Source organism: Mastigoproctus giganteus, chromosome 2 (genome assembly GCF_048544385.1).
Source record: "Mastigoproctus giganteus isolate SK-2022 chromosome 2, ASM4854438v1, whole genome shotgun sequence".
Lineage (NCBI taxonomy): Eukaryota > Metazoa > Arthropoda > Arachnida > Uropygi > Thelyphonidae > Mastigoproctus > Mastigoproctus giganteus.
The window spans coordinates 53529732-53542711 of record NC_143576.1 but is presented as its reverse complement, the minus strand read 5'-3'; the positions used below and the strand labels follow the sequence as shown (position 1 = coordinate 53542711).

Genomic DNA, 12980 nt, shown 5'->3' with positions numbered 1-12980 from the left:
CTGCATACTTGGACATTAAGCTGATATACCTTCATCAATATTATTGATAAATATACAAAACAACAGTGGGCCCAATACTGAACCCTGGGGTACTCCACTAATAACATCAGTCCACAAAGAGCAGTGTCCATTGATTACCATTTTCTGTCTTCTCCCACTCAACTACCCTTTTATCCATTGTAGCAACTTGCCCTTAATACCATACTGCTACAATTTCTACAGTAGTCTTCCATTCGCAACAGTTTCAAAATCACCCATAATGAGAGACATTCCTTTACTTCCTGTTCAAATGTCTGCAACATGCTTGAACATGCATGCGTGATGCTTGCAATTAATACTCACTCCTTAGTGAGAGATCTTTCTTTTATTAATAGGCATATTTGTAAAGGAATAAGAGAAGTTTACCTCAGTATGCTATGTAGAATGTGTCCATGTGGTACTCTCCAGAAATTAAAATGAAAATAATTAAAAAATTTAAAATCTTACATTACAGTGACAAATAATTAAAAATCAATTGAACACAATTAAAAATCATTAACGCAATTCAAAATTAAGTAAAAAATTAATTTAACAAAAAAATTTCAAAATTGTTAATTGTTTTTGTTTTAATTTCTGGAGAGTATCATATGGAATTGTTCTATGTATCATATTGAGGTAAAATTCTCTTATTCCTTTACAAATATTGATATCAGTGTAGCACGTATTGAGCATTAGAGCTCTAGTTCATACTATTAATAGACACAGAATAATTCATATTGTATTAGCTTTAATTCAGTACTGTATTATGTTAATTTTTGTTTAGTTTGCAATAGGTAATATCTATGTATTTATTTATATTCCCAATAAGATTGTTAAATTCTCATTTTCTCTAATGTGAATTGTGTTCTGTACAGTTTTTTGTGAATAAAAATTTTTATTATCAGTTGGTTCCACTCTATAGAATTTAAAAATTATGTGAAACCACTGTTGTCACTTTTTTGAAAGATTTTAATGGTAATTGAATCAAGTAAATTCCACATCAGTACACTATGATCACTGCCACTTATTGGTTCTTTTATCTGCAGATTCTTAATGCAGGAAGAGTTGCTTCTGATAATCAGATCAATCATATTGCTTTCTGTTGTTGCCTCTCTAACATAGAAAACAATTATGCAATAAATCCACAAAAGTCTTGGTGTGTGTGTGTGTGTGACTGGCCCACTCTATTTGTGTGTATAATTGTTCATTATACTCATTACTGTCATTAGGTCTTTAACACACTGCTACTCTCATATTTTTCTCAGTGCTTTACCAAACTGACTCAACTTTGCACTGACCGACCATGTCCACTGGATGCACTGCTTTAGATTTTATATGCTTCTTAACTAAGAGCATAGCCCCTTCCCTCCTCCTGTTCATTACGTACACATTATACTCCCTGTATTCAAATTTTGCATCCTTATTATTATTATTAGCCATATGGTGCAAAGAAGCCCTAGGCTTATGCTGCACCAGCCAAAAAAAATTTTTTTTTCTGAATTACCCCGAGAGAGAGAGAGAGAGAGAGAGAGACGGAGAGAGAGAGAAAGAGCGAGACCATACTCACCAGATGTGAGCCCCCGGGGGGAATTATTATAGGGTCTCTGATATCCTTTCAATGTCCACATTCAATGACCCACTAATACTTCAGATTCTTCAAATTTATTTACTATGCTCCTAGCATTAGTGTATTTGCACCTGTTTTTACATCTAAATATTTCATATTTAAATGCGGAGGATGGCAGCACATTTTTCATGTGTGCAATCCCCTTTCTTGATCTTTTTACCAAGAGGAACTGCCATAGGGGTCACTTTTGCAGATCATTTCCTATATGTGAAGTAAATATTTAAAACTGAAGAATTATGAACCAGTTAACTGTAACACTTCTAACTGTTCTGTTCACCTGCAGCTCTGAAATAAACTTACCCATTCAAAAGTAATAGTTTGTGCAATTCGTTTACCTTTTGCTGTGATCACTTGAGTTCTGTGTTATTTAAGCAGAAATGAACTTGCATTAGCAACTCTATATTTTTACTAATATTTGGATATTTAAGCCTTATTTGGACATCTCTTTGCAGTAGTTATGAAGTTATACAAAAACATAAAGTATTTATGTTGATTACTGTGTGATGATTGCTGAATATAGATATTGACTATTAAACCATTGTTAAAAAGCCATTGTCAGTTAACAAAAATTCTGTTTAGGTCAGTACTTGAAAGTCACCATGCTGCATTTGCATTCAAACTAACAACTTCTAGTGAAAGAGTGAACATCTTACAGCACCTTGATCCTGAAACATATAAGGCTGTGCGTCACTCCATAATAGATATGGTGTTGGCTACAGAAATGACAAAGCATTTTGAACACTTATCAAAGTTTGTGAATGTGTTTGCAAAATCTGTAGCTCAGGATGATGAAGGATATGAAATGGAGGTAAGTAATATTTAATACATGTATATCTTTTTTGAATGCAGTAAACTATTTTTCATATGGGGTAAGTCAGGCATTCAAAACTGAACATAATTTTTATTTATTTACTTGATTCTACTAATTTAAATTCTATATGAGAATTTAAAAGAAAACTGAAGGATGGGAAGTACATGTTATGTATGAAGCATCTTAATAGGCCACATACTTGTTGCCATTAAAACAAGTTAGATAATGTATACCCTGTGTTACATTTCAGGCATCTTAGCAAACAGTAATAATTCATGATTTATACCAAAAAAATAAAAATAATAAAAATAAAAGAGTAAAAAGCGACTTTTATGTGTGTACTGTAAACATTTCATTTCTGCTCATCTGCCACATTGCCCATTCACTCCACCAGTCACCACCAATTTTCTAAAATAGTCTATTTTTCATGTCACCACTCGAAATGTGCATTATATGACTAGTATATTTTATTATTACTTATAAGTCAAACCCTGTTTATACAAATTTTTGTGAGTTGTTTCTTACAGGTTTATTTCTTTCTTGCATATTCAGGCTAGTGTGGGTCTGTGTTTGTTTGTTTCAGCCAGCTATAAATTGGTCGGTGGTGAATACACAAACTCAGTACCAAACTGTGTATTGTAGTAGTCACTTCAAGCAGTAAGAAATGAGAAAGTGGGCATTGACTGATGTGGAACTGTTGCCATTTGGAAAAGCCTCTGATAGTGAAGAAGTGTCTCAGTACAAAAACAATATGAGTGAGGAGAGTGTCAATGACACTTCAGATGATACTGATATTGTTCAGCAACCTACTGCTAGCTATAACACAAGATGTCCAATCAAAGGATGGAAAAATAAACTGGAAATTACATCCGCTTGTGCAGTGTGGCTGATTATCCTCAGCTAATGTTATTAAAAGTACTCCAGGTCTTACAAGATATGCGGTTGCAAGAATAAGCAATATCAAAAGTACTTTTGAGGCTATCACGATAGGAGGGAGTATATGATGAGAGCCTTGTCGATCAATTCGGCCCTGGAAAGATTGTGCAAGGCTCAAGGGGTAGAATTTTTTTCAGCCTGGACTGTACTTGTTAACAGGAGAGATTGCTTCTACAGGGATGGGATACACTTAAATAGAAAGGGTGCAAGAATATTTGCTGATGCTATCGAGGCAGTGTTAGGTGGGTCGGAAAACTGCTAGCTTGGGGGGAGACAAAGACCAATAGATTGACAGTAGCCACTGGCAGAGGTGAAAGAGATTCTTGCACTGCTTCTATTAGAATGAGCAGAAGCCTGAAAAACAAGATGCATGGTATTTCAGAGACTGCTGGGAGCCATTGCGGTACAAATAAACACATGGGTTGTGTTAGGGTAGCTAAGAATAGAAACAGGTGCAGGTATACTTGCGTGTACACCAATGCTAGGAGTTTAGTAAATAAATTTGATGAATTTGAGGTATTGCTCAAAACATCAAAGGCAGATATTGTTGGGATATCAGAGACGTGGTGTCACACAGATATAAGGGATGCAGAACTGCAATTTGGGGAGTACAACGTCTACAGAAATGATAGACAGGATAGGAAGGGGGGAGGGGTTATGCTATAAGTTAAGAAACACATAAAAACCAAGGAAGTGAAGCCAGTCGACATCGCTGGACAGTGCAGTGTTGAGTCAGTTTGGTGCGACATAAGCATTGGGAGATCAAAATTGAGAGTAGGAGTGTGCTATAGGCCTAATGACTCTGATGAGTATAATAAGGAACTGTACAGGGAAATAGAGTGGGCTAGTAAATCAGAGAGTCTTATAATGGGAGATTTTAATTTCCCAGATATTGACTGGAATTTGGGGGCTGGTTACTCACACACTAGCAGGGCTTTTGTGGATTTATTGGATGATTGTTTTCTACATCAGCATGTTCAGGAGGCAACTAGAGGGAGTAATACTCTTGATTTGATTATCAGCAGTGATTCTTCATGCATTAAGAATCTGCAGATAAATGAACCACTAGGTGGCAGTGATCACAGTGTGCTGAAGTGGGATTTACTCAAAGAGGTAACTACCATTAGGTGTAAAGGGAAGGGTTATTGCTTCCGTAAAGGCGACTACGATGGACTGAGACAGTATTTAAATTCTATACAGTGGGACCAACTGATGATGTTACCAACAGCAAATTCAAAATGGGAAGCATTCAAAAAACGTATCTTGGAAGCTACTAGGCTTTACATACCAACTAAGAAATATTGTTCAAGGTTTAGGCCAAAATGGATGTCAGATGAACTAATGAGGCATATGGCAGAGAAGAAAAATGCACGGGATACTTACAAATTAACACATGACACAGACGCCTATGATAGATACAAGTTGATATGCAACCAAGTTACAAAGGAGGTTAGGCAGGCGAAGGCAGATTACGAGAAATCCTTGGCAAGGGATGCAAAGAAAAACAGCAAAGAGTTCTTTACTTATGTAAACTCTAGAAGGAAGGGGATGAATGAGATTGGTCCACTTGATATTGATGGGTCAACTGTTGATGATCCTGCTCAGGTAGCTAACAAACTAAATGAATATTTTGCATCGACATTCACACATGAGGAGTTATTCAGCAAGGGGAATGCCAGAGGTGTATTCAACTCTAGCAGTAAGCTACAGAATCTTGAAATAACGGGGAGTAAAGTGGAGGAGAAACTGTTGAAGATAAACACAAGAAAGGCACCCGGGGTGGATGGGATCTATCCAGTTATATTAAAGGAGGCAGCAAAGGAAGTAAGCAAACCCTTAGCCATAATTATGAGAGCTTCCTTGGACTCAGGGGAGGTACCCATAGACTGGAAATGTGCAAATGTGACCCCAATTCACAAAGGAGGATCAAAGGCTGACACAAGTAACTATAGACCTGTGAGCTTAACTTCTGTTCCAGGAAAATTAATGGAGGCACTGGTTAAAGAAGCACTGCAGGATCATTTAGACAAGACTTCAATTATAGCTCAGACACAGCATGGTTTTGTTAAGGGGAAGTCTTGCCTGACCAACTTGATTGGATACTATGATGCAGTCACAAAAGAACTGGATGCAGGGAATAACTTTGATATTATATACTTGGATCTTAGAAAGGCTTTTGATACTGTTGCACATGGAAGACTGCTACACAAATTGGGGCAGTGTGACATTGGAGGCAAATTGCTGCTATGGATAAAGGGGTGGTTGAGTGGGAGAAGACAGAGAGTGGTAATCAATGGACACTGCTCATCGTGGACTAATGTTATTAGTGGAGTCCCTCAGGGCTCAGTGTTGGGTCCATTATTGTTTTCTGTATTTATAAATGATATTGATGATGGTATATCAAGCTTAATGTCCAAGTTTGCAGATGATACAAAGGTTGGCAGGGTTGTCAAGGACACTACTGACACTACACTGCTGCAACAGGATCTGGAAAGGTTGAGCAGATGGGCTGAGAGGTGGCAAATGAAGTTTAACATTGACAAATGTAAAGTACTACACATGGGAAACAGCAACCCCAGAGCAACGTATCAACTCTGTGGTACTACACTGACAGTGGTAGAGAATGAAAGGGACTTGGGGGTGATTGCAGGCAGATATGAAGTTCTCTGAGCAGTGCAGACGGGCTGCAAGAGTAGCTCATGGAGTATTGTCAATGATATACAGGAATTTTTCCAGCAGGGATAAGGAGGTGATTATTCCATTGTACAGGGCAATGGTCAGGCCACACCTAGAGTACTGTATACAGGTCTGGAGGCCTCATTTCAAGAAGGATGTAGAGCTGCTGGAACGAGTACAGAGAAGGGCAACAAGATTAGTGAATGGAACAAAGGGGTGCTCTTACGAAGAAAGGCTTAAGTTTTGCAAATTACAGTGTCTGGAGACTAGGCACCAGCGAGGTGATCTGATAGAGGTGTATAAAGCCTTGAATGGTTTAAGCATGCTCAATGCTGATGGGATTCTTCCTCTAGCTCAGAAAAATCACCTGAGAGGGCATAAATTCAAATTGAGGAAAGACAGATGTAGGATAGACGTGCGGAAATTTGCCTTTAGCCAGCGGGTGGTTGGTTGGTGGAACAGACTGCCATCCCTTGTGGTGGAGGTTGATAGCCTAAATAAGTTTAAGGCTCAGCTGGACAGGTATTTTGAATGAACAGAGGGGTGAAGTGGAAGTGGGTTTTTTTTTTTTTTTTTTTTTTTAGGCTGATGCTGCATAAGCTTGCTTTCTTGCATCAAATGCCTCTACTAATGCTAATGCTAATGCTATTTGCTACCCCAATTGAAAATGTAATAATAAATATGACAAATATCGATATCATATGGGAGATTGTTTTGCCGTCCATTTCATTGACTGTCTCTTAGTGTCTTCGTTATATCGGAACAGCCAACTTTCATTGCAAGTAATTACAGCACTCAGAAAGTGTGGAAGTCAGAAAGATTGAAGAACCTGAGGTCTTCTCATTCTTTGATCTTTGAAAATTTTTGATACCATCTTGGCACATACACTTTTCTCACACTTAAACTTTCAGTTAAAATTTGCCTCATTATATCTTTGTCCATATTGAGTTCTGATGCTTAAATAATGATCATTTCTAATCAGTGTCCTTACCCAGTCCACATTTTCATCAGTTTTCATGGATACCAATGGCCTGGTCATCCATCGTCTTCCATATTCTCTCTTCCTTTTAAAAAGCTTTTATGCCATTCAAACATGCAAGCTCTTGACATAGTATCTTTCCCATAAACGTGATGTAACAACTCATAACTTTCAGTTAGTGTTTTTGTTGGTTTTGTTAAAAATGTGATGTTGATTCATTGTTCAATTCCTTTGTCTGTCACTTTTCCTGCAAACTGCAATAACACAAGGTAATGAAAACCTGTCTCACTGCAAAGCGAATAAGTGTGGTTCAAGATTAACTGCTGTACCTTTGTTTTACAGGTGGTGCTTGGCATATAATTGCTGTGCACCATCTTGTTATTTAATAGCTACACCTTGTATTATGAAGGACAAAAAAAAGAAATAATAATTACTGGATTTCTGTTAATTCCTATTTAATGAAATTTGGTATTAATTTCATTAAAATCAGATCAGTAGAAATCTAGTAATTATTATTCCTTTTTTCAGCAAATCAAGTTCAATTATTATTATTATATTATTTCTCCCTGATTGGGGGTTCCACCTTGTGACAGGTATTACTAACAAGTACACAGGGTGGTTGTTGTTATGTCTGGTGTTACTGTTGGTTGAGGAACTCTCTGACTGTCCTACAGGTGTTCAGGATTGCAACTTTCTGGAGTTCCTTGTAGGTGTTTGCTGGGAGACCTATTGCTGCTAGGCTGTTTATGTAGGGTCTTTGGCACCACACCTGTGGTCGACACGATGATCGGGATGGTCGTTATTTGTTGCATATGCCACATCTCTTTAATCTCTTGTCTTAGTTTCGTGTACTTCCAGATTTTTCCACATGAATTTTCTACAGGTTGCCAGTGTTGGGTACCGCTATGTCAATCAGATAGGTAGCCTTTTCCTTCTTGTCCACAAGGGTTATGTCTTGTCTGTTGTGTGGGATTGTCCTATCCGTTATTATGGCATGATCCTAGTACAGCTTATGGGTTGTGGTCTCTAGCACTGCCTGTGATTTGTACTTGTAGTACGGTACACTTTCTTCAATCAACTGGTATTTTCTTGCTAGCTTCTGATGTATTATCCTGACTACCTGGTGGTATTTATGAGTCTACTCAGCCTGGGTGATCACCTTGCACCGTGGTAATGTGTTGGATCGTTTCTGAGGCCAGGTGGCATCGTTGACAAGTGTCATCAAATGCTTTGGGCTCCTTGGTGATGACACTTGTCAACGATGCCACCTGGCCTCAGAAACGATCCAACACATTACCACGGTGCAAGGTGATCACCCAGGCTGAGTAGACTCATAAATACCACCAGGTTCCTGGTGGTATTTATGAGTTCCTGGTCTTGGATGGTGAGCATGAATCCTTTAGTCTCAAGGAAGCACGTCCCACTTGTGAACCATGCATTGGAAGTAATTTTATCTGTGTGATCTTGATGGAGATCATTGTAGTATCTGCCATGGAGTGTCTTCTCTGCCCACCTTTCTAGCTTCATTTGTTCCACCTGGTTGGGGGGGGGACTCCTTGCTTAATTTGAGTGGGGTATACCGCTTGTCTATCATTCCTTATGCCCTGGTGGAGTGGTGCTGTGTGTTTCTGGAAGTAATCCTTCAGGTTAACTATCGCTGTCTTCTGTTGCTCAACGAGGTTTATCAGGCCCTTTCCTCCTTCTTCCCAGGCAATTGTCAGTCTCTCCACGGCAGATTTCGGGTGGTGTTGGCGGCTCTTGGTCATCACTGTCCTTGTTTTTCTCATGATATCCTCCAGCTTGGTGTTAGTCCAATCTATGACCCCAAAGGAGTATGTTAGCGCTGGGACTGCATAGTTGTGTTGTTTGGTGCCTCTGTAGCCAGGTGGGCAGGAGCAGCAGTGCATAGCACACGCTTCTTGATTAGACCGGGGTTCAAGCCCGTGACCACCAAATACGGAGAATGTGGAAAGGTCAGCGAATGACCACCGCATATCCCCAGAGCAATATGCCCATATTTGCTAATTCTCCTAAAAACCAAATAACAAACAAACAAGCATAGGTGTTTATGGCTTTAACTGTATTCCTTCCGTTCAGCAGGCTTCTGAGTCTCTGATGGTATTTTTCGGTGAGCAGGCCTTAATTTCCTTGTACTGTAACTGCTAAGCCTGCATCATCCCCAAGTATTTGTAGGCCTCTCCCTCTGCCATGGCCTATGATCTCTTTACCACTCTGCAGCTGGTAGTTTCGGTTGACTAATTTTCCCTGGTGCAACCCGTGGGTCTTGCATTTGTCTAGACCAAATTCCGTCCTAATATCACTGCTGAATTCTTTGGTGATCTGGAGTAGTTGCTGGAGGTGCTTCTCAGTTCCTGCGTAGAGCTTAATGTCATCCATGCACATCAGGTAGGTGAGGATGTGTAGGTTCTTCCTTCCTTCTTTGAGGTTATATCCATACGTGCTACTGTTGAGCATGGTAGATAGCAAGTTAAGTGCTAGACAGAACCACAATGGGCTCAGGGCATCTCCCTGAAAGATTCCTCTCTTGATGAGGATTGGCATGGTTGTGATGTTTTTGACCTTAATGGTGGTACTCCATTTCGTCATTGTTTTTCCTAGGAAGTTTGTCACTATCGGAGTGACTTTGTAGCTGTTCAGTGCTTCTATTAGCCAGCTATGAGGTATGGAGTTGAAGTCCTTGCAGTAATTGATGTTCTGGCTCTCCAAGTGGTCTGATATCTTCCTGGTTATGCAGCTGGTCATGATCTTGTACATTGTTGGGAGGCAGGCGATTGTCTTACATTTCACCAGGTTTCTTGTATCTTCATCTTTAGGCTTCATATATGTGATTCCTTGAGTGAGAAACTTCGGGATTGTCTCTGGGCGCCTTATCATTCGGGTGAACTGCTCTGCCAGGTACTTGTGTGTGCAAGTTCTTGTACCAGTTGTTGTGAATGTTATTTATTTCTGGAGTTTGCCAGTTCTGAGAGTTCTTGATCATCTGTTTTACTTCTTCTTCCTGAATCTCCCACCCTCTCATTTCTTGTACATCCTTGGTTTTCTTGCATTCTAGTTCTATCCAGGTGACTTGGCTGTTATGTCTTACTTCCTTGCTCCATATGTTTCTCCAGAACTTCTCAATCGTCTTCTTCTCGAGTGGTCCGTTCCCTTCTTTCCCATCTTCTCCAAGATTCCTGTAGAAACCTCTTTGATCCTCATCGAAGATTCAGTTGTTTATTTTCCTCTGGGAGCTCTCTTTGTATCGGCATAGTCTCTTGCTTTGTGCAAGGAAGTTCTGCTTCAATGTGTCCAACTACTCTCCTATTCTCTGATTTTTTGTCTCATGTTTTCTGTGGACGCTGTCTCTCTCTTGAGGATGCTCTTCACTTTTCCAATTAATTTCTTACTCCTATTACCCTGTTCGTACTGGGTCAATTAGCCTATCTTGACTCTTAATTCTTCTATCTTCTGCTAAAGTCTTCTTTCCCAAACTGGCGGTTCCTTCTGTTTTTGGTTTGGTTCTTCCGCCGCTACCCTCTCGTTTCTCTTCCATTAATCCTCATGGCTGCTACCTCAGCACAATACATGGCTGTGTGGATGGCCTCCAGTGTTGCACCATTGGTGTCGAGGTAATGCTGTATTATGTGCCAATTCAGGTGGTCTGTGACTCTCCACAAGGTTCTATTAGGCCTCTGCTTCGGTATTGCGTGAGTCTTTGTGGGGTCCATTCCTTTGAATTCTGTTAGGGCCTTCTTCCACTCTTTCTCTATTCTAGATATCATGACCTCGTCTGTTTCCACTTAAGCAGCTTATAATCATTATTATTATTGCTCTTATATCATTTCTCCCTGATTGGGGATTATTATTATTATTATTGTTCCTCTATTACATAACAAATAATTACATACAAGCATTGCAATTCCCAATACATATGTAAACCATTCTACAATACACTACATTATCTCTCTATCTCCTCAATTATTCTCGATATACAATTATTAACATCAGTTTGTATCGGTTGTATTTTACATAAAATTGACTTCACAATTATTACTCAATCATTCTCTTACCTTACCAATTTCTTTTTCTGTCCTTCTCTTACATCAATAATATTTACTTCAGCTCTTATTACTCCTTTAGAATATTTATTCTAGCCTCTTACACATAAAACGTATTACATCTGGTACCCTCTTATCTCAATAACATTCCTTATAGGTCACCCATTCTGCCTTAATTAATATCTTAGACACCCTAGTTATCACCTTAGTCATCCCTCTTTACTCAGGCGCCTCCATAGCCAGGTGGGAAGAAGCAGCAGTGCATAGCACACGCTTCTTGATTAGACCGGGGTTCGAGCCCCTCACCACCAAATACGGAGGATGCGGAAAGGTCAGGGAATGACCACCGCATATCCCAGAGCAATATGGCCTTAGTTGCTAATGCTCCTAAAAACCAAATAACAACAACAACCTCTTTACTCATGAGGTGTTTCTATTAATAAAATTTATTTCTCTTTGCACCTCATTTGATATGTTACCTTGTTTGGCACTTGGCCTAATTTAATGATATAGGTTAACCCATCCTTACAGTACTACTCTTATAAATATAATTTCTTTGCTAATTCCTTTATATTATTACTTTCCTTTTACTGCTCCTGAACCACCCTTACATTTATTCATAATCATTAACAACAGGAATGTTCCTTTCTTTTACAAGGACTATCTATCGCTCAATTGCTTACAGAGCTAGGTTATGAGTCCTAGAGTTCAGGATTCAATAAGGAAACAGGGAACAGACTTACATTCCGATATCTCCGCTACTTCCAATTTCCTTGAGTTCAGGCTTCCTATGTGGCTGACAGGCTTACTTCAGTTTCTTGGGCACTCCGGTTTTCCTTCGAGACTGACAGGCTTACTTCAGATCCTTGGGCACTCCAGTTTTCTTTCGAGACTGACAGGCATGCTTTCTCTTCTGGGGCACTCTTGACATGACACACCTTCTTGTGTAGACGATATATTCACAGGTGTACATACCTGGCTCATTCTCTTTACAAGGGGCTACATTACCAAACTCGCCTACCTCCACTTCAACCCACACTCACGACCTTCTCCCCTTTGACCACATCACATAGAAGTCAGACACAGAATGCTCTTCTCTTTCAATTTTCTCTCCCCAAACTTTGCTCTTCCCCTCAATTTTGGCACGCCCCCCAAGGACTCCAACCAATCTTCTTTTTCTGTTTAAATTTACGTTCCTTTCCATTTGCTAACACAATTCTCCCAAGCGCGCAAACCAACCCTTTTCTAAGTATGTTTTTTTTCTCACAGGCAGTACGACCCTTTCATGTCTACTGGCAACATCCAAAAACACTCATTTTTGTTTCACACCTTTCTCTATAAATGTATCCCAACACCCAAAAAAATCAGTCAGCCTGATGCCGGTTTATTTGACGTGAACACTGGACGTCCACTCATTTCCTATTTTGGTTCTAACGGTGTCATGGCTCAAAGGAGGCACTTTGTATAATCCCGTTTCATGTCCTATTGTTCTTCCCTAAGCAACCCCTTCATGCTCGTTCTCAAATGGCACCCCTTTACCTAGTCCTGCTGTCCCTGTTTGCTCTCTCATATTATTTGAATTACTTGTTTACCCCCTTTGCTACTATTCTTAATTCTCATGCTTAAACTATCCATTACTAAATCTAGAGTTCTTCAAACTTTAACATTACTTCTAGCAAATTATATTTTTAATTTAATTTGTAGGATTTTACATCTTTGCACACACAAGCACCTAGTAGAGCAGTTCACTCGAATGATAAGGAGACAAACCCGAAGTTTCTCACTGAAGGAGTCACATATCTAAAGTCTAAAGATGAAGATACAAGAAACCCGGCGAAATACAGGCCAATCACATGCCTCCCAATGATGTACAAG

General features: G+C 39.4%; 1 protein-coding gene across 2 annotated transcripts in view; it reads left to right on the top strand.

Annotated features, from left to right (window-relative positions):
• Positions 1-12980, top strand: part of LOC150089304 (high affinity cAMP-specific and IBMX-insensitive 3',5'-cyclic phosphodiesterase 8B-like) — a 764745-nt gene that overhangs the window by 688802 nt on the left and 62963 nt on the right. For both annotated transcript variants that reach the window (XM_090388973.1, XM_090388965.1), the window contains exon 17: positions 2225-2453. In XM_090388973.1, coding sequence (XP_090245099.1) covers positions 2225-2453 — 229 coding nt within the window. The remainder of the gene's footprint in view (positions 1-2224; positions 2454-12980) is intronic.